At 54.2% G+C, this 22,459-nt stretch overlaps 1 protein-coding gene across 6 annotated transcripts in view; it reads left to right on the top strand.

Annotated features, from left to right (window-relative positions):
* The window catches only part of LOC122382951 (protein unc-13 homolog 4B-like), a 58,143-nt gene that overhangs the window by 13,622 nt on the left and 22,062 nt on the right, over positions 1-22,459 (top strand). For 2 of the 6 annotated variants that reach the window (XM_043368940.1, XM_043368939.1), the window contains exons 1-4: positions 393-901; positions 2,206-3,417; positions 3,534-3,692; positions 8,967-9,147. In XM_043368940.1, the coding sequence (XP_043224875.1) occupies positions 408-901; positions 2,206-3,417; positions 3,534-3,692; positions 8,967-9,147 (2,046 nt within the window). In that variant the 5' untranslated portion in view covers positions 393-407. Of the gene's footprint in view, positions 1-392; positions 902-2,205; positions 3,418-3,533; positions 3,693-8,966; positions 9,148-21,257; positions 22,260-22,459 lie in introns of those variants that run through there. The other 4 variants (XM_043368945.1, XM_043368944.1, XM_043368942.1 and 1 more) reach the window with 3 other exon arrangements.

The raw sequence follows: 22,459 nt of genomic DNA, 5'->3' as shown, positions 1-22,459 counted from the left end.
GCAGCCGTGAAACTGGGAGCAAGGAAAGGAAGTGAAAGTGGATTATTGTGATTTAGAAAGCACCGAGCCTCCTCTGCCGACAATGTGACCGGCTTCGTCAACCACCCGTTCATCAGAGTGATATCAGCTGATCCGTGATGCCGTCTGGTCTTGGCTCGGAGCGCGGTCGGAGAACAGGACACCGAACGTCTCCGTCACCTCGTACGGGGCCAGCTGCCAGCGCGCTGTCCGGTGGTGTGACCTGCCCTTTGTGACGTCGGCGTCTGACCCATCTGGCATCCACCGGTCGCTGCCACCTGCGGCTGCGGGCCGGGGCCGGGGCGGGGGCGGGGGCGGCCGGCGCCGGTGTCACCTGGACCGGCCTTCACGGCTGGCCGGCTCCCCCGCGGGCAGACGAGCCGCTCACTATGAGTCACGCGCTCCCCGCAGCAGTGGTGCCGTTTAAATGGTGCCGCTCCGCCGGTGCGTGGCCGAGCGGGGCGGCGGCGCTCGGGCCACGCACGGCGCACCGGCCGCCGGCCACAGGAGCGCCGGCGGCCGCGCGCGCAACAACGCCGCCGACACGGTTCGACATAGCGCTGACAGAGGGCCCGCCGCCGGCGACGCGGCCGGACGGCACCCGTCCGCCGCCGACGGCTATAAATACGGCGCCGGAGGCGGCCGCGACGGGCGCCATCAGCTGTTCGGAGGGTCGGCTGGCCGCCGGTGGCCGCTGGCAGCCGGCCGAAGACGGTGCTGCCGCCGGCGCCAACATGTGCGGCCCGGAGCTGCGGGAGAGGCTGGGTATGGACCGGCTGCGGAGGAGGCTGCAGCTGCCGGCGCTGCGCGCCTCCCGCGTGCGGCCGCTGCTCGCGCGGCCGGCCGGCGTGTGCGCCTCCAACATCGAGCAGCGACTAAGCAGGTGAGAGCCCGGGATCAGCACTGCACCTGTCCGTCTGTCTGTGAGTCTGTGCGGTCCAGGTGTGGGTCCTCAGTGCGGTGTTTCAGCCACCTGTCTCTGCAGTGTCGGCTCGTAACGTGACCACCTGTCTGTGTGAGGGAAGGGGGAGGTGTCCGCGGGCTGAGATAAACACTTTCAGGTATACCTGTGCGCTACCCGATGCCTGTGCCGGCTGTATGAGAAGGTAAGGTGACTCGTTGTTGGGATTGTTTACGCTCTACTACGAGCCAAGCGGCTCTGTTTTCAGTGTTTAGAACTGTGGCCTGCACAAATCCTCATGCCTTCCAACTCACGTGGCTTGTGATTATCGAGAATCGATGTGTCTCCCCGTAGTGTACCCCTGTTAATCGATGGTCCAGGTAGGGAGGGGCGCGTTCAGTGTTCACGACACGCACCCATGTGCCGGCGTTTCATGTGCCTCCGTGTGATTGTGTCGTGTGCCGCTGTTCCTCTGTTCCGTGTGTCGCTGTGCCGTGTGTCACTGTATCACGTCTTTGTGTCGCCGTGTTGTGCCGTGTAGTACTGTGCCCGCCGTGCCTTCTGTCGCTGTCCCGTGAGCCTATGTGTCCCTGTTTCGTGTGCCACCGTGTGCCGTGTGTCCCGTGTCACGTGTGTCACCCCCCGCTCCCGCTGACACTGATCTGTCCGTCTCGCCCGTCCGAACAGAGAGGAACCGGTGGGGTATGTAAACCGCGCCGTGATTCAATTTGCACGCCCCGCCGCTCGCTCGCTTACCGATCGTGCACTCGGCAGACAGGGACGGCCACACGGCGGCGTCTGTTCCCCAACTGTATACCGTCAGTCTCATGTTATCGATTGTGGCGAATCAGAGTTCCCGGTTGCTATGGAAACCGCTCAGGCTCGCTACATTCCTGGCGCTGCCTGGTCCGCCACGGTTTGACGTGGCCGTGAGACGGGCGGATACAGTCCATTGAGTCGCTGTTCAGACCCCACTGCCTGGCTGTTTATCCCCAGTCCCCCCCCGGTCTGTTGTGTGTCTGTGCCCGCCAGTGCATGTATCTACGCATTTAGTATGTGTTCCACACGTATACAACACACATATTTGGATGTACATATCTGTGTCTGTGCAGCCTGCTGGATGAACACTGCACCCGCCGGTCCCTGTGGCCGTCTGACCTCCCCGCTGCCCGGCCGCCACTGTGTGCTGTTTTCCCGGCGCTCGCCTGTTGGACGCGGCATCCCCCGGCCGTGCCAACGCGGCCCGACCCCTTGCGACCCCGCTCAAAGTCCGTCCTCTTTGGCAGAGCTCGGGAGGCGCTGCTGGCCAAAATAGACCGCGTGCGACCCAACAAGCGGCGACCTCGCTCGGCGTCGCTGCCGGCGGGCCGGCGGTCGCCCGGCGACCGGCCGGCGCCTCTGCCGGCGGCGCTGAGCGTCTCCACCGTGGATCTGAGTCAGCCGGAGCCGGCGCCGGCCGTCCTCCAGCCGGGCTACTCCACCACGTCAGTGGAGACGTCGGCCACGTTCCGGTTCCGGCGGCCCGAGAGCTACGAGAACATCCTGCTGTCGGAGAGGCGCCGCTGCCGATCAGAGGTGTCGCTCGACTCGGGGGACGAGGTGCTGGCCAGACTGCGCGCCATGGAGCGGGCGCGCGCCATCGGCCGGCCGCAGCCCGAGCTCAGCCTGCCGGCCGCCCGGCCCGTGGAGGTGGTGCGCCCCATGCGCGGCCGCAAGGCGCCGCCGCCGCGCCCGCCGCCGCCGCGCACCTCGCCGTCGCGCGCCTCGTCGGTGTCGTCGCTGCACCCGCCGCTGCCGACGCTGCAGGAGGAGAAGCAGCCCTCGCCGGCCAGCAGTCCCCACAGGGTGCCGCCGGCCAAAGGAGTCCGACGCAGCGTCCCCGGCCGGGAGCCGGTGCACCCAACAACACCGCCGCCGCCGCCACCACAGGCGTCCGCCGCGCTCAAACCGCTGCCAAAGTCAATGGCCGCACTGCCAGTGCCCGCCGCGAACAGCTATGACTATTCGGCGGGTCGGGTGGCGGGCGGGGGCGGCCGGCCTGGGGCGCCGCTAAAGCCGCCCCGCTCGCGCTCCCCACAGGTCATCGCCGGCTCTCCGGCGCCCTCGACAGGGCCGCCCTCGCTGCGCGCTCTCAGTGATGTCTCGGACGCGTCGACGCCGAGCGCGTTTCGCCGCGAGACGGGCGACATCAGTGACGACTTCTCGTCGCCGAAGAGCTCCGGTTACGACTCTGCGGGCAGTCCGGAGGCGCCGCGCGCTCTCGGTGCCTCCGTGTTCTACACGCTACCGCCGAAGCCGCGGGCGGCCTCCGAGCGGCTCTTGTCGCCGACCGAGTCGTGGACGAGCGGCACGAGCACGGTACGCGCCGCCTCGGTGGACGGAGGGCCCACGCCGCCGCCGCGCACGCTGCGCCGCCGAAAGCGGCCGCGTCTCACACCGCCCACCAACCGAACCAGCGTGTTCAGGGAGGCGTTTCAGTCGAGCATCCGCAACCCAGAGTAAGTACTCCAGCGCGCCGCGCGCAGACTGACGCGAGCTGCAGCCAGCGGCGGATGAGCGGTCCGCCGGCGCGGTGCGCCCCCGCGGCGTCTCTGAGGTGCGCCCCTGTCTGCAGGGTGGCCAGCTACTCGTCCACGCTGGGCCGGGAGTCTGCGCTCGATCAGATCGGCGACGGCCAGCCGTGGATCGAGCCGCTCGACGGCGCCGGCTCGGCGGCCAACGAACTGCTCGAGATCGGCCATGCCGTCTCCGTGGGCTCCTATTACAAACAGGGGTAACCCTTCCCCGGCCGCCTGCCGGCCGCCCTGTCCAGTCCGCAGAGAGGCTGCCTGTGCCCGTCCCTTGTCCCGTGATGTGCCGCTTTGGTTGGAGAGCAGTGTGGTGTGAAGGGGGCGACAGCTGGCTCTGAATGGTCACCGGTTCATCTGGGACTGGACCGGGGGCGCGTCCTCGTGCCGTCCCGTCGCCCTCCCCACTCCTGCTTGCCTACGTGCTCTTCCGAGTCGTAGCCGTGATACCAGTGGTAAATCCCTGCTTTTGATGTTTAGTGTCCTTAGCTTCGTCTCCAGCCCAGTTTTTCAACACATTTGAGACATTTGGGGCATCCTAGGATGATTACACATAGTCGGGATAACATATCTAACGAGTGCGCGTCTTGCTAATTGCTGCATGACTTCATTCGTCACACGTCACTTTTCGCGTCTCGTTATCAAATTATGCGTCGTAGCATGAACTGCTGACAGATGTAGGTTAGCTGGTAAGCACTGCTCAGGCCACAGTTCTACCGGCCCATTTATCTCCACAGTTAATTGAGGGAGTGCGGCTGACTTAGTTGGCGTCGTTCCGTTCCATATCCTTGGCTAGTCGGCCAACGACAACCGAACCGTTTCAAATCTGAATAACGAGTATCAGCTAACGCTGCCAAATAACACTTTGCGTTTTCGCTGTCATTTGTCAAGCTGATGCGTCACTCAATGCTCATTTATTTTTGTGAAATGAACTGGTCGGTAGTGAAGTTGTTGGTCGGTCTGGCGTATACCAGCCTCTGTATGACCTTGTTTCGCGGGTGGTCCGCCGGTGTCACCCCGAGGCCCCGGCCCTGTTTACGAACTGCCTCTGTCACCTCGGTGGTGGTCGTACCCGCCATCCCCTCCCGGTGACCCCGGCTGGGAGCCTGGCCCGGCGCCAGGGGACCTTCCGCTGACAGCTCTGCGCTCTGGAGACGGTGACACCCCCGAACTGGCGACCTTGTCCGCGCAGACCCGCTGATTGACCCCAATCAGCGCTCCGGCTGTCCATCCATTTGTCGCCGTGGAGATCAGTGACGGAGTTTGAAAGGACCGCCTTTAACCGGCTGGATCCGGTTATGCTCGGTTTGTCCCTTATAGACTTGATGAAGTCAATGAGAATCTGCGCTCCGATATGATCAATGGAAACATGCAGAATGGAGGATGTCCTTGATGCGTCGGCACTGCTTACGTGAATGCGCTTTCTGTTGTTTCATTATTGTCATGACCGAACCTTCTACGTCGTGCTGCTCGCTGGGGTCCCACAACATTTGGTCTCTCGACAGACTTTGTCCCGCCAATCGCCATGTCCGACCTCACCCACCACGGTACCCTCCGGCCCGGAAGTCAGCGGGCCGGGGGGGGCGGCACCGCCCCTGTTTATTTGTCACCTGCGGACGGCGGCCGCCCTAGGGCCACGGTCAGACAGGGCGGTCACTGTTTGTTGCTGGTCCACCGGCAGCGATATCACGTCCAAGGGGCATGTTTGAGCCAGCTGCCCCTCATTTCCCTCGCACAGTTTGAGGCGATGAAAATTCGCCGTTTTTTTAGTAATGAGACAGCAAATTTGTTATCGTCAACAAAGTATCTTTCAGTTTCATAGCTAAGATAAAAAAGAACTTTTGGCGTTTTGGAAATACGGGGTTTTATGGGGATGGTTTGCCCCAGTAGTATCCAATAATGCCGCCTTTTTGGATTGGTTTGCGACTGGCAGCTGTTTACGGCTGCTGGCCGGTCAGGTCTGTGCTCCAGCCTGTACTGGCTCTGTGGCGGGAGCCGGCCTGTCCACACAGTACACACTGACTGTGTGAGCTGTGTGCAACTCGTAGCTCACTGTGTGAGCTGGTGTGCCGGTGGCGTCCACCGGCTGTGTGGTAGAGCCCCCCTCCCCCCCCCCCCCCCACACACTGCGTGCTTACCGGTGGGACACATCGGCCGTGCGCTGTGCCAACGTCGTCCGCTGTGCCGTTCCGGTGCCGCGTGACCAATGGTCCGCACAGGGCGTGGTCTCCACTCGGTCCGTTCTGCCGTACGGGAGGTGTGGGGTGGGCACAGACCGTGGCGGCCGAGCGGACGCTGTTGCTGCCGCGTGTGCGTGCATAGTAGGTAGATACATATCGGTGTCTGGTTGTTGGAGCAGTCGCATCCCTCCGTTCCTCCATCCCTTTCTGTCTCCTTCTTCTGCTCCTCTTTTCGTTCCTATCCTCAGTCATCTCCTCCCCGTTCTTTTCTCCACTTCTCTTCATTTCTCTCTTCTCTTCGGCTCTGCTCTCTCTCCTTTCCTCTCCCTGCTCTCTGCTCTGCTCTGCTCTGCTCTGCTCTGCTCTGCTCTGCTCTGCTCTGCTCTGCTCTGTACCTACTGTAATGCTATGCTCTGTAGCCCGACGACTCCCGTCGACGACGAAACAAAGCAGCAATTTACATGTTCATCATTATGACAAATCGCTGCTAAGCTGTGTATCTTGCACATCCGATGACGGATTCGCCTGTCATATGAAACATGTCTGCTCCGTCAGAACTTTTCACTACTGTGTAAACACTGGAGTGTCCCGTGCACTGTGCAACGTTCCGTGCACCGTGCATGGGTCGGTGATAACACGGGGCACAGCGGGGAAGTGAGTCACCAAATCCGCCCCTGTTCATCGCCGGGCGCCCGTGACGTGTCGAGGGGATCACATTACTCAGAATCGCTCCAATCGGGGTATCACCTTCCCGTGGGTCCTGGGCCTCGTTTCATAAAGCGAGTCAGTAACTTACGTCGTTTTTTGGGCTTGTATTGCAAGCGCGTGAAGCGATAAATTTATTTCCCCTTCTCCCTTCTGTTCTTGCTTGCAAGAACATTGCTTGCAAGATAAATAAATTCAACGATTCAAACTATCGTCATCGCTTCACATGCGCTTGCAATACAAGACCAAAAACCGCCGTAAGTTACGGACTCGCTTTATGAAACGAGGCCCTGGTGTTCCAGTTAGCATAGCGTTACATGTGGCGGCACGGTTCCTTTCATTTCAAATCACAGGTCATGCGTCATCCATATTATCGGCTCATTGCCAATTTTAGGGCCGAGAGCGATCGGCATGGTGCTTGCACTACACTTTGTTTCACGTGGTGCACTCAGTGCGTCGCCACTCGCTCTCTAGTCCCGTTACCTGTGTCCGTTATAAAACGACCGCCCCCGCGATGACCGCGAGGATGTTTTCCGGTTCCACTGCAGGCATGGTGGGATTTACGAGACCACACGGCCGGTCACGACTCGGTGCGACTGCTGCTGCGTCCTCCGGGGTTAACGGCGAGGGAGTCACGGTTCGGTTTTATCCATCTCCCTTATGTAACTATTCCAAGTGTCTGTGATTTCCCTCCATACCATTCGCCACAAAAATGCTAGTGCAGCGTACCAAGCGTCAGTCCCAGTTACGAGTATCTGTCTGTTTCATTCGCCATGCTGAGGGATGGCGATGGCAGTCGGTAAGGGGCGAGGGGGGGGGGGGGGCGGCGGCGGCGGGCGACGCTTGGCATTTCCGGACATTATGTCAGGTCGGGTCGGACCGGCGGCGGCTCGGCTGGTCGCACGTCGCACGTGCCACGTGTGATAGACGTGCCCGGTGGGGCGCCAGCAACATTCCGAGCGCGGCCAAACACACAGCGGTCGTGAGGTCGTGATCGGGGCACGTCGGGAGGGCGTTATCGCTGGAGCAACTCAGGGTGTTGGGCGACTGCAGGTAATGCCATTGGCTTCCTATTGCCGCAATGGCCCGTTCAGGGTATAGAGGTGGTACTTTCATGGAGATTGAAAGGAAGTTCGTTATGGTGCTTACTGGCATGTCGCTGAAAAGGTCTCCAAATGCAACAAAGGCTGGTTTGATCTCATTGTTGCATACTACTTGGCAACATACGTCTTTAAATTGTTTTACAATTTCCAAATAAACAAGTTGTTTTCCAGAAAGACTGATAGGTACACGGCTCTGGGTCGCCGTCGTCAATCGCCTCTGTTTTCCTCACTCGGTTGCGATCGATAATTGCGAACACGTTTCGTCTGAGCTGTGACCGAATTTCCTTGTCTTAGTCTCACCTGCGACCGTTTCCCTCCACACCACACCTGTCATGATCAGGTTTACACATCGAGCTGGATGGAGCTGGATGGCTTGGGTTTCCGTCTGCGTGTGCAGTGTGCCCCTCCCCTTCCCCTACTCTCTGTTAGCATTCCCGGATCGTCAGCGGGCCGGGCTGTCGTGCTTTGTATACCGGAACAGAGTGAATCTGGGTCAGATCAGGTATCACAAATTGCACCCACGAACGACGCTCCGTGTCGACAGACGGCTCCGATGGGGCCGCCGGCCGGCTGGAGAGCCTCGGCAAGGTGTGGATGGTACCGTGCAGAGGTATCGATAGCAGCTGTGGTGTCGAACCGAATCCAGCTGATGTTACTCAAACTGAGGGCTGGAGCAACAGACACGACTCACTGGCCTAGTCGGGAAGTGGTTAGTGTCGAACATGGTGCAGCGCTCAGTCGCTTACAGGAGTGAGACGGGGTTCAGGTGGTGAGTTTCTGAAAGGACGGAGAGTTCCGTTTCAAAGTGCTATTTATTTTGAATTCAATTATAATGCCCACGACTTGCTTTGGAGTGATGGGCAATGTCCATCAATGTCCATCAATTATTGGACATGCTTGGTAATATCGATAAAATCATTTATCGTTCCATCGTATGACTTTTCCTTAAGAGAAACAGGCACTATCCCCACGGGCTGTGGGCTGTGGTTGTTAGTTTGCGATCAATAACTAGTTTGGATTCTTAACATGCAGCTATCGCCCTCGTCTGGCAATTGACATAAGACATTTTGGGCATGCAGCCGCTTCCTGCACGATTGTTGTCTTGTGCGTTGGTTTTGTGCACTTCTGCTTCAGATTGCTCCATACGTTTAGTCTCGTATGCGTGATGTTTTGTCGTACTTTGAACGGCCGACGAAGCGTAGGTGTAAGCATTTTAACGCCCATGTCAAATGTGTTTCAAGTCAACTACTGTCAATCTGTCATAGATTTAGCATTTAATTGTAATCGGCCTATTTAACTGAAACTCAGCACTTCAGCAGTCATCTTCAGATGGCAAGGAAAAGGGGCCTATCCATCGGACCATCTCCGGGTACTTTCACTTTTTTATCACGTCCCCGGGGCCCGGGCCCTCTATCTTACAACTGCGAAATAGCACATGGAACGATCAGCTTTTGACCGCCAGGCGCTAACCCACCGTCGTCGTCTGTGTCAGGGTGCAGGATGTGGACAACGGCTTCTTCGAGAACTTTGCGCAGCTGCCGCGCCGGCAGCAGCTGCTGCAGCAGACGTCACGCGACCAGGCGGAGGAGTCGCTGCGCGACCTGGTCGTACCGCTGTCACTCACAGACGGATCGGTCCGACTGCCGCGCGACCAGGGCATCACGCCCCAGCAGGTCAGTTGGGAGGGGGGGGCATCACCGTACATCAGGTCAGTTTGGAGTGGAGGACCAGGGCATCACGCCCCAGCAGGTCAGTTTGGAGGGGGACCAGGGCACCACGCCCCAACAGGTCACTTTGGGGGCCAGGTGAGCGGGGATGTCGCTCCGCAACAGGTTAGTTTGGACCGGGGGACCGGGGCAACATCCCGCAACAGGTCAGTTTGGAATGGGGGGGGGGGGGCATTTCTCCGTGACGGAGACTATACGAGGACAAAGCAGTTATCACTTCCGTAGCAGGAGTGTTACGAGTGTGGGAGGAGGACGTTACTCCGTTACAGGCGAGTTTGGATTGTGGGGAAGTGAGTGATGGATCAGGATGTCCATTGTAATAGGTATCCACTGTCCGCGCCGTTGTGCGAACGATCGGTATAATGCTTCCGCCATCGTCCCGTGTGTAATAATGAGCGAAGCATTGTCTTAATTGGATGTAGGTGCATTTTTCAGCCCACCCCCTTCCTCCCCCTCCCTCCAAAGAAAACAATTATAATTCGCAAGCCTTACCCGGCGGATGTCTGTTTACATTGCTGATCACAGATGGCGCTGCCTTGAACGCCTGGCAGATATGCTGTACCGCAATGAGCTATCAGTCAGCGGCCGCCTCGATAGGTATGCTGTGCCGCAAGACGTCGCTTAGTGGGCGCTCCCAGACCTTATGATGCCATGAAATAGAACGGATGGAAGCGACAGGCCACATAATGCATTCATACTCTTTTTGTGCTTTACATATAGTGCAGGGTTTTAGTGTCGTGGTAGCTCATTCCGACTCTGACTCCGGCGTCCGGTCGGCTCCAACTCTGACTCGTTCTCCGGCTCCTGGATCGTTGCCACAACTCCGGGTGAATCAGACTCTGATTCCGACTCCGAAGCCTTGCTTTACGGATAAAAATTAGTAGGGGTCGTTTCGAAAACTTTGGACTTTGGAATCATCTGAGCAAGTGGCGAGTCAAACAGTAGGTACAAAGCCGTTTCTAATGTCTATGCCGTGGGTGCAGTTTTCCAAAATTTATTTAGGGTTTGTACTTTAGCATATGCCGAAGTATGCCTTTAGCATTAGCGCGAGCGTGCGGTAAAAGCTTTTTGGATTAAACCGCATAATGTTGAAGGCAATTGGCCAAAGGTTTCGGCCCATGGGCAAAACATTTTATCAGCGAACTTTTGAAGCATTTCCTGAGACGGAGGAAGGCGCTGGAAAAGAGCTTAACTGATAGAAATCTAAAGGCCTGGCTACACCATGGATAAGATAATAATGGATTGGTGTCTTCGCAGTTTTTGGCGACATTGAGCTCAGGCCTGCCATCTAGCGGGAGAATTGTCGTAAGTTAGGAGCAAGCCGAGTGAACGCCGCTGATTAGCATTGTGACACACGGGAGTGTGGTGTAGTAGCAGGCTTGTTGTGCAATTTTTCAAAAGGTTATGTCTTCATATGTCAGTAAAAGCGAAGAAATTAATAGATTTATGTGCAGGGTCAGTAATAAGATAAGCAGTTCCATGTTATTTCCTCATGAAATCGTAAAACAGGGAGTTATTGGAGACTTCGCCAGCACGTGTCGTTTTCGCTATTTTTCACACGAGTCTTTACTTGGCCTAAATCAAACAAATTGTCCGATCAAAGAACAAAACGAACGTTAAAGTACTATCTACAAGTCTAATGAAAAAGTTAAACGGAATTGCTAACGTCATTGCCGCTCAATATGTCATTCAAGACGCTCTATGAAAAGGACCCAACCAGTGCTGCGTAGTCGATGAAATTTCAGTGACTTTGGCTCCAACTCCGATTCCGGTATTCAAATATCGACTCCGACTCCTCCGGGCAGAACTGGCAATTCACACAGACTCCGACTCTGACTCCGACTCTGCAGCCCTGGTAAGTCTGTGGAGTCGATATGACGTTTCGGTGACGTTCGACTCATACCTACTCAGACTACAGCTCTTAAAAATCAACAGACTCCGAGTCGGAACAGAACCGCTGGCTCTGACTACAACTCCGCAGCCCTGGCCCAAGATAGCCGCCTAAAACAACTTTGATGTGTGATCTTCTTCGTACATTGTTATGTTATTTTAAACAAGGAATGGAAAAGGGAGACGACGCCTTCACAAACAGGGATCTCCTGTTGAGGATCAATCAGCTGCTGCCTGCAGGAACAGAAAGGCATAAGCACCACGCATCTCATTTCCTCGTTTTCCTAATGACTCTGCACCAGTGTAAGCACTGATCAATGCAGTGCGAGCATCGATGTGACATTTGTGTACCCAGTTTGAGTGTTATCCGCCCAGCCGTTCTTGAGATATGGAAGCGGCACCCCGCACGTGCGCACGTGCAGTAGCACCACCATAGTGACACATGGAAATGCATGGGCCACTGGGCGCTTAACTATTGACGAAGTTTTACTGTAATGGGCCCAGCCATTGCGGAGTTACTTTATGTGGAACGATTTCGACACCCCTAAGTTGGCACGTGGCACGTGCCGTAACATTAACTAAGATGAAGAAAATGGAGCGAAATTCGGGGAAGAAGAAATAAGTCTGCCAAATATGTATGACATATTGTCAAACTGCTGTACATTGTGAGTAAATGACCATATAAAAGGTCGTACAAGCCGATCGGACTGAGCGTTTCAATAGGTACACACCGTCTTACGCATTTTATTTTCGTCATTACCTAAAGGCTGCTTGACGTTTTTGGCTTTCAAGCATTTCAGATATTTTTTGTCGTCTCAGGTCCAGTAAGATTACCTCCAACTCGTGGGAATATGCACTTCAAGCCAACTAACACACTACACCCACGTGTGTCATAATGCTGAGAGATGGCATTCACTCGGCTTGCTCCTAACTTACGATAATTCTCTCGCTAGATGGCAGGCCTGATCCCAATGTCGCGGATCCCAATGTTAAAAAGGAAATAGTTCACTTTTTAACATGGGTTTTGAACTGGAATAGCAGTTCCGTAGCTTAGGCTGAGACGAGCATAAATCAGGAGCTTTTACAGCCCAACGATCACCCTAGGCAAAGATATTCTATTTCTCGTCCCGAAAAAGTGTCTTGCGTTGAGGATGTGTGCCTTGCATATATTTCCATCCAGTATGAAAAGAGCATGGGTCCCGAAAATTCTTCAGAAACTAGAGAAATTATCTACGAGAACTCTAGAGAAATTCTCGTACTGATCAATTAGGACATTCAGGGGAACATTATCAGATCGAGCAGATCGCCCAAATGCCGGTGGCTGCGATAATTTCTCTGTTTCTGAAGAATTTTCGGGACCCATGCTCTTTTCATACTGGATCGCGTGTGCCTTACAGAAACTGAAAAGTTCTTCCTATATCAAAATATAGAAAAAAAATCTTTTGTTATAAAAAGGTTTTATTTTCTTTGCTGATTATTTTGAACATAAAAAATCATAAATCGTTGCAAAAAAAATAATTTCGTGAAAGTGAACTATTTCCTTTAATTTCCACGAGACACCAATCCAGTGTTATATCATCCATGGCTACACTATGCGTTTTCTGCGTGCGTTTTTGCAGGTTTGCGTGTTTTGCGTAATATCGTTCTAGGAAAAAGTTATAAACAATATAATTTTTACTTTGGTTATATACAAAAGCTAATATGACTCTTATGTAACTAAAATTTAAGGTGAAAAGCATCACAAACGCGTAATATCGTTCTTTTTTCTAGAACGATATCACGCAAAACACGCAAACACGCAAAAAACGCACGAAGAAAACGCATAGTGTAGCCAGGCCTTAACGTGAACTTACGTGTTGCATTTGGTCGCTGTGAACTATTGAACAGATTGTAAATGTTGGTTTTCAATAAGATAATATTTTAAATCCTAATGTACAGACATATTAATTAATCACCTACATTTATGGCGTCAATTTCATGCCTTTTACAACTGCAATGAATTGACAAAAAACGCATTTCACATTGATCAGTAAAAACTTTATTCATACTGACATGGGTAAAAAATCAAGCGCTCACTTCACAGGATGGTATACCTTCCACTCTTCTCTAATATTGAAAACGAACGTTACTCTAGCTTCTCATATGGCATAGATTGAAATAGATGTTCTTGGTTTGATATGAATCCAACTCAGAGCCAGACACAAGGATGGAACACAGTGATCTTGAGTCGGCTTGGTTTATTATCTTAAGGTCAGGGAATATGTACATTTTTTAGTTCTTGATATTCGTTCTGGGTTTTTTCACTTCTTTCAAGCATGTACAATTGTTAAAGAAGCTTAAATATGGAAATTAAACGGCATATGCTAAAATAAATATCACACTTGGGCCGGAATGTTTCATTCAAGATACCTATAAGAAACAGGTAGGTCCGATGTTTTGAGTAAAGCCCAGTAAAGCCCTGGTGACGTCACTGACATTTCTTATATGGAGAATTTCGCCCATAAGGAAAATATTTTACATACGGAAATTTGTATTTCATTAGGAAAAAATACATTCTTTCAATTTCATCATGAAACTTATATAATTTAATTAAAAAACTTGAAATCCTTTGAGTGCTTGTCCCAACCCCTGCTATACCTTTGGTCACGTGACTTCCATGATAAACTTTGCGTTTTGCAATGTTATGACTTAAACAGAAGCAATAAATGTTACAAGCGTATTATTTATGATGTTTTAGGCAGCAATCGTGTAATAACATCCTTGAACTATATACATTCTGCTTAAAAGAGGTCACGTGATGTTACCAGATTGTGCTCGGACAGCATCTTCTTGAACTTCGATTTTAAGTACTTTTTACCTTCATTGAGTCCTAATAACGGACGTTTTTAGTTATAAAACGAAGCAATGAATCTATTGAGGGCAAAATTTAATCATTTTTGCACTTTCAAGCCGGGCTATCCTGGCATGAACTTCGGCCGGTTTGTGTGTGAAGCCTATGGTGAAGGGAAAACTTCACGCCCGGCTGACGTCACAGACCTCGGCTACCAAATCGTGTCCGGTGGGGGTCGGTTTCATTCACGACCTCGGGCTTTGTTGAATTTTCCGCCCTCGACCTTCGGTCTCGTGCGGAAAACTCAACAAATCCCTCGGTCCTGAATGAAACATTTTACCGGCCCCGTGTGATATTATATATTGTAGCATGCACTATGCTATGCTGTGTGTGCTTCGAGTTGGCTGACCTTGGCGTTTTCAAAGGGAAGGGGCATTGCTTTGACAAGGCATACCACGCAGCGTCGTCTGAAATTGACGGGAATTTCGTCGTTTTCCTCGGAAACAACTAAAGGGAGGCAGTTTTTATTACGGAGCGAGCGAAGCAAGCGGAGTCTCATACTGAATTAAGGGGATATCCTGAGTATGAGCGGCCGGCCGGCCGGCCGGCCGGCCGTGGGGACGCTCTTCAAAAGCTAATATCTTAGGAACGGGACATCCGATTGACAAGCGGTCTTCTTTACTGAATGTCATTTGGACGTAAAAGTTCTGTGGTGTGATGGCCACCATGCGTTCTTGCCAACCACCGCACGTGGCGCGTGGTAAAGTTGGACATTTTTTAAGAACCCCCAAAATTGCAACCTCAATAACGGCACAACGGTTGGGCCGATTGAATTGAAACTCGGTACACAGTTAGGTCTCCATCAGAAAATTCATCTGCATGTGTTAAGGTTGCCGGGGTGCTACAGCACGTGCGCACGTGCAGGGGGCGCTCCCAGATCTCGAGAACGGCTGGGCCGATTGCGCTCAAATTTGGTACACGGTTAGGGACCAGTTAGTAGGGTGCCGTGCAAAAGTCAGTTTGGACCCCGCTTGCACGTGCGCACGTGCAGTGTGCCGCTTCCAGATCTCGAGAACGGCTAGGCCGATTGCGCTGAAATTTGGCACATCGCTAAAGACCGGTTAGTAGGGTGCAGTGCACAAGTTAGTTGGAGGTACCCCCTCGCAATTTCGCACGTGCAAGGCCCATCCTCTCGCTCGCTCCGTTGGTCGCCCAAAAGGCGTTTTACTGGTTAGAATTATGGTTGAATTAAGAACTCAAAATGGAACGAAATGCGAGCATTTTGGATAATTTTCTTTAGGAACATTTTCCCGGAGCACCCCAAATCATCTCTCTGCACGATCCGCTTATGTATGCTGGGGGTGCTAAGCTACGGATTGTAGGTGCTCAAGCTACCACAAACGAGGAAATACGCCCAAGGTTACACAATACATTGCTATAGAAGATGACCAGTTAAAATAGCTCCAGGCCAGTTTGTTGACGGTGCCGGTGAGCTGCTTAATCGGGTGCGGCGGAGTACTCTGATTTAGAGCACGAGTGTCGGCGCAAAAAAAGATGCATGGTAAGGAAGGAAATGTTAACTTTTTGGCGTTTCTGGCGTTTCACTGCTCCATCTTATTTGGTTTCCTTTCGTTGATTAAAATTTTGGTTGATCATTTTTCCCAAAATAAGTTGTTCATGTTGAATGCTATGTTCCACACAGTGATTAAATAGCGGCTTCAATAGCCATGGCCATCTCGCCGGCGGTAGCCCCTCACAGGGCGGGGAGCGGCCGCGGACGGGGCCGGGGCGGCGCCGCTGCGCCCAGCGCGCTGCCTGTCGGCCAGGCCGCGAACCACTCCCGGAGGCAGATGTCGCTGTCTCGCCGCCCCCCGCCGCCGGCGCCGCCGCGAGGTCTCTGGAACGCGCTCACCGTCACCATGAGTCTGAGGGGGCCGACGCAGACTCCGCACCGGCGACACTCGCGGCGAAAGAGCCTCGCCATCGAGAGCACCAGTCCAGAAAAGCCGGACTCGGCCGGCGAGGACGAGCGGCCGCCGACACCGCCGCCTGTCTTCGATGTCGAGGTGCGTGCCGGAGGCTCTGGGAATCTATCTTCTGTCCTTAAGACCAGCTCATCCTCAGCCTTGATGAGCCTTCCCTGTCTTGGACCCTGTCTTCCCTGTCTTGGACCAGACCATCCACCAGATTCCAGACAACCGGTGTTGTGGAGGACAGCTTGAATAGGATTATACCCCTCTGGGATGACCGTTTGTATGGCTTGGTGGCGTGTCCCACCAGAACATGACTCCCAATTCAACTGTTCAGGCTCAGCCGCTACGACGCACCAGTTAGTAGTAGAATCGCACTTACTGTCCCGTAGCTCAGTTGGTAGAGCATTGGACTCCCAGTAGTGAGAGCCCGGGTTCGAGACGCTCCGGTGCTCGATATTTGAGACTCAAGTGGGGGATGGTCTGCGGTTGGTGGGAGCAGCCGCAGCCAGTTGAAGTCAGTTGAGTGGGACAGGCCGTGTCCGGCTTTGAAGGGCACGTTAACCTTTGGCATCTAAATTCTCCCGATACCCGGAATTGCGCGATCGGACGGTAGGGGTCGGGGTCTACGCAACAAGCTCTGCTTAGCGTGGGCGCCGGCTCTGTCAATCCGTCCATTCAAAGATTCGAGCTAAATTTATTTAAAAAAAAAATCAGCCCATTAGCTCTGCCTTCTTCTATATTGCTTGTGCTTTGAATGACAGCGGCCCTGAAACGTTCTCTATTGACCGAAAAGGATTAATCAATGCAACTCACACAAAAAGGCGCGCGGCTCCCTTCTCCAAAATTGAGCTTCCGTTGGTGCATGGTGCTTTCGTGAGACTTCGTAGTTCTATTTGGTGGCCGTAAAACTGAGACAGGATAACCTGACCTTTCTACGGCTGGAGGTGACTAATGACTATCAAATAGGCATAAGTCATATCAGTGGTCGGTGGTCACGACTCCCGTGGTGATTGAGGGCGTCAATATAGGGTGGGTATTTAGCCAGTGGTCTCTACATCGCCTCAACCGACAGCACCCCGTAGGACGTAGGTACTCCCAGACGCTGAATGGACCCTGGGGTTTTGGCCGCGACTACTGACTACTGACCACTGATCAGTGATCATTTACTACTGATCGGTCAGTGACCAAATACCATTGGCCACTGGCTTCTGACCACTGACTACTGACCGTGACCAATGACCACTGACTTCAGCTAACCAGCAATACCTGACCACTTACTGCTGACCACTGACTACCAACCAGTCGTGATGACTGACCACTAACCAGTGACGATTGACTACCGACCAGTGACCACTGATCAATGACCATTAATAAATGGCCACTGACTTCTGACCATTGACGACTGACCACTGACTACTGACCAGTAGTGACCACTGACCAACGATACCTACCTCACCACTGACTACTAATCAGCGGTACTTGACCACTGACTACTGACCGGCGACTACTGATCGCTGACTATTGACCTATGACCGCACCGCTGAACACGGTCATTGACCTGACCAATGATCCACTGATCGATGACCACTGACCTACTGACCTGACTTCTGGCCAGTGATCCCTGACCACTGACCAGTGACCATTAATTACTGACCACTGGCCGATGATTGACCCTCGGACTGACCAGCTGGCTGTCCGATGACCGATGGTGCACGAGTGACTCAGTCCAACCTCCCCACTCATTCATCTCCTGATCCCAATTTACCTTGGCGTAACGTCATAGTAGGCCTCCGGCTCCCTCAACTAGGATACAAAAAGCGAACTTAAGGGCTCAGTCGGGCACAATTTGCAAGCAGCCGTGCAAAGTGCCGTAACCGGAACATTGAACAATGCGTGTATACATATTTTCTGCGGCATTCAGTCATGTTCTGGCGTTTGTGTAGAGCACTACATAGCAGGGTAGTGTCGCGGAGGCGCGGAAGGAGAGACGACTGAGCGGGCCGAGACTTGTATTGCAACTGTGGTTCTGATTCTGATTCGCCAGTGCCTGTGCGTTATATGCAGGGTGGTTGCACAATGAAGGACCGGTCCGCCGACCCGCCGGGTCGGTGGACGGTGCCGACACGTGGGGAAAGTGACGGCTATTTCTATGTAACAAAGCTTGCACGTGTACTCTCTTTATCATGATATGGAAGAAGGGAATCGGTCCCACATTATCTTCCCTCCCCCAGGGAAGCGTAGGGGACCGAAGCGATCATAACAAAGAGAGGAAACGTTTAGCTGACGGAGAAAGAAATGTTCATATGAGCGTATCACAAAATGGTATGAACAGATAAGTAAGTTTCGTGACAATTACACCTACTACCGGGCGATCCCTCCGCACTCTTGGCGGGGACCGTCCCTGGGCATCTCCATGGCCCTCGGCATCTCTGGCCGAATATCAATACAATATAATTTCAGTGAATTGACCACGATTAACGTATTTGAATGTTCATACCGTTGAGAGCAGGCTCTTTTTACGTTTACTAGTGTCAAAATGACACGGCAAAGTGCAGGCAAAAATTAAATGCACTTGCAATTTCTCCGTAAATTTTGGGGTGAGCAACCACAATGAAGCACAACAAACGACAGAACACTGACGAAAACGGATAATGAAACAGTTGCACAATGAAGGACCGGTCCGCCGACCCGCCGGGTCGGTGGACGGTGCCGACACGTGGGGAAAGTGACGGCTATTTCTATGTAACAAAGCTTGCACGTGTACTCTCTTTATCATGATATGGAAGAAGGGAATCGGTCCCACAGTAGAGACGCCCGTTCAGTGACGGAGCAGTTCGGCGGCACTGTGGCTGGTCTTCCTGTGACGGTAAGCGGCGGCGCGGTGACGGTCCGCAGAACAGCTCCGATACAAACAAACATTTAGTCGGGAGGTACTAAAGGATAAGTAAGGCTTAGCACTAAGAGCTCCGTAGAACATAGGCAGCTACATTAAAAAAGCGGTCTTATGCGCCAATAGGAAGAAGTAATGCTGCAAGTGAAATATCCATCCAATACCAATATCTACCTACTTCTGGATTATAAGATGATATACATCTAATCGTGTCAGATCGAATATCAGTCTTCAGTTGCACAGTACCTACATTCAAGGCCTACACTATGCTAAGCTTATATAGGTATCGCAGTGCAGGGTTCTATTTGTAATTCTCACAAAATGACAATCCTGAGATCGTTTGTCAAATGTCAGCCCTTGGGAGTGCGGCTTTATGTATGTAAAGTCATTCTAAGTAACGGAGTCGGCAGTCTGCTGGTCCACACTAAAAAACTGCGGGGGATTCCTGTGAGCATCTGCCGTAGGTGAATCATCAGATATGAAACTTCGGGCCCTGGCGTCGATCAATACCTATCATCTCTGGAAGGCCTTTCCCTCGATGATATCATAGCTGAGGCATATGGTCGACTGGATTCGGAATAGAGCTGGGATCGGTGGAGGCTCGGGGCCCGACTGGTCTGACGGGGACGGGGCCCACAGCAGAGGGGCGGGGGCGGGGCGGACCGATCGCCACTATACTTCCGTGATCAGCTGCCGGGCTGAGTCGCTGCGGCCGCGGAGACGGTCGCACGGTCGCACAGTGGGAGATAATAGTAAAACCGCAGTGGTGGCGTGCTGAGCGGAGCGCAGTTTTGGTGAGACGGTATCGCGGCTCGTTTCCGCTCCGTCTGGTCAGTGCACGGTGACGGACTGACAGACGGCGGGCTGAGGTCAGACAGAGTCCACACCAGCAGCGCGGGACAACTTATTGCCAGAGGACTGCAGGCTCTTTACGGTGATAACAGAAAACACGCGCTTTATGTCGCTGATATTAGAAGAAGCAGCCTGATTTATGCGCCGATTTGTATTTGTTTGAGCAAGGTGCAAGATCAGCATTCCAGAATGAATTACCGACGGCGGCAATTAAAGCCGGCACAGCTGCGCCGATCATCTATCTCAGAAACACATGGCCTGGTCTGCGGTCATTGCCGTCCAGCGGCACTGGCACCGTGTTTACTACTGGCGTTCTGTCGACCGCTGAGACACCGCTGTGCGGCTAATGTCCCGTCGACCTCTGGGGCACCGCTCGCGCTGTCGTGGGTATACGGCCGGTGACCGATCCGCCAGGATGCCCCCGCCAAGGCCAGCCGACCACTGTCTGGGTTCCATGTGCACTGGACACGCCGCGGCTTGCAACGTCATGCACACAGGCAGCGACAAAGCCGCAAAACAAAACAGAGCTAAACGGCGCGGCAGCGGCGCAATATCGTGACAAACAACTTGACGGAACGCCGACTCACCATTAGTTCCGGAGAGGAACAGTTAACTATTAGTTTTGCGTCTTAATGTTAAACAGAATATGATTTTGTTTGTGGCAATAGGAATATTGCTGGCATGAGTATTAATAATAAAGCATGTGTCACCATCACAACTGCTTATGCCTACACCATGGATCCTACACATTACACCGTCACTAACAAATAAACTCGGGAACATCTGGACCCATTTGATTCCCACTAAAACGTTTCGGTAACTTCCACTGAAATCTGCATGCTTTTCGACAAATTCTTGTGTAGCATTTCTCTTCGTCATCCGGATAGGAGTCAATGTTTGGCATTTTAATCACAACAATAAACCGTATAAAAATTATTATTTGGACCCTCGATGGCCATGATTTCTTCAACCCAAAATCTTTGGCTGCTGATAAGAGTTTCTAATATTATCCTACAGTCTCGACTATGAGACGTGAATGAACATTTGTCTCCATATTTTATATGCATGGTTGTCTGCTCGGCTGTCGGTGATCGGTGATCCGTGAGCTTGGCTGTCTGTGAACCGTGGAGTCGGCTGTCGGTGAACCGTGGGCTTGACTGTCGAACGGTTAGCTGGGCTGTCAAACGGTGAGCTGAGAGCTCGGCCGTCGGTGAGCCGTGAGCTCGGCTGTCGGTAAACGGTGAACCAGGCTCCATCGGTGAACGCTGAGCCCAGGTGTCTGTGAACGGTGACTTCGGCTGTCGGTGAACGGTAAGCTCTGCTGTCTGTGAACGTTGTGCTCCACTGTCGGTGAACCGTGAGCTCGGCAGCTGGTATGGACGGTGAGCCAGACTGTCTGTGAACGGTGAGCTCGGCTGTCGGTGAACGGTGAGCTCTGCTTTCGGTGAACCGTGAGCTCGGCTGTCTGTGAACGGTGAGCCCGGATGTCGTTGACGGTGAGCTCGACTGTCGAGCGGCTGCAGCTGCCGCCGGCCGGTGGCCGGAGTTTCCCAGTGTGACTGGCTGATGTAGGTATGGGTGGGGGCGGGCCGACCGCCGCGCGCCCGCCGCGCCGGCCGCCAGTGAGGACCCGTCCAGCCGCGGGACGGGCCGAACCAGACCCGAGCCGCCGAGGACGGGACTTTACCCGGGGCCGGCCCAGCTGGGTCACAGTGAGTGGGCGGTCAGCCGGCAGGCCGAGGAAGACGTCCGCTCGGCTCGGAGCGGCGCCGGCACAGCGCGGGGGCCAGTGCGCGACAGGCTGTGACCGAGGCGTCGGAGCGCTCCCGGTGCTGTGAGGTGGCGCCGTGCTGTAAGCGATCCGGGCCGGATACGCCCCCAGCAGGGGCCGGCGCCAGGGCCGGGCAGGTCGCTCAGTTGGAAACAGGTGCGGGGACGACCAGTCGCCATGGACCGCGGCGCTGTGGAGGCTGTCAGTCTGGACGGCGTCACCGGCTGCGGACCGGTGATTGGCCGAGTCGAGCTGCCTCTCTGCCTTCTGGTTGAGGACGTGTTGGAGGGTCGCGACCCCACCACCCTCCCCTCGGCCAGGCTGAGGTCGGACCGCTCGACGGAGTTCCCCGGTGGCGTCCGGCGCCCGTCGGGTATGCTGCGGTCCTCCTGGTACTGCTCCACCTCGGCGCGCGTCCGTGACGGCCTGGTGGTGCAGCCCGGCTCTACGCCGTCCCCGTCGTCCTCGACGCAGCGTTTCGACCCTGATGACGGTCCGTGCGCGGAGCTGCCGGTGTGCGCCGACGGTCCGACCGACGAGTCGGGCTCGGCCGGCGGCGCGCTGGTGCGGCCGCCGCGGCCCTGGAGCCGCGTCTCGCTCCGGCTGAGGAAGGGTCTGAACGTGACCTCAGAGCTGGTGCAGCACGGCCTGGGCCGGGTGGACCGCGTGGTGCCGTGGCTGCTGAAGCCCAGCTCGGACGTGGTGCTGGGAGTGGAGCTGCCGTGCACGCAGCCCGACGAGGACTGCCTCAGCGTCTGCTCCTGGGCCGAGCTGAGCGACCTCGACGTGTTCTGCTCGGCCGAGGAGGCCCTCGAGCTCCGTCCGCAGCTGGAGCGTCTCTCCATCAGCACGGTACGGTACTGTGCAAACATGCCTCTCCATCAGAACCGTACGGTACTGTGCAAACATGCCTCTCCATCAGAACGGTACGGTAGGTACTGTGCAAACATGCCTCTCCATCAGAACGGTATGGTACAGTGCAAACATGCGCATGTTAGGAAGGGAAGAATACTGGATAATTTCCGGAATTACTATATGTATTAACCCGACGC

Source organism: Amphibalanus amphitrite, unplaced genomic scaffold (genome assembly GCF_019059575.1).
Source record: "Amphibalanus amphitrite isolate SeventyFive unplaced genomic scaffold, NRLGWU_Aamphi_draft 000151F_arrow, whole genome shotgun sequence".
Taxonomy (NCBI): Eukaryota; Metazoa; Arthropoda; class Thecostraca; order Balanomorpha; family Balanidae; genus Amphibalanus; species Amphibalanus amphitrite.
The sequence above is the reverse complement of the archived record's forward strand: the minus strand, read 5'-3'. Positions and strand labels throughout refer to the sequence as shown.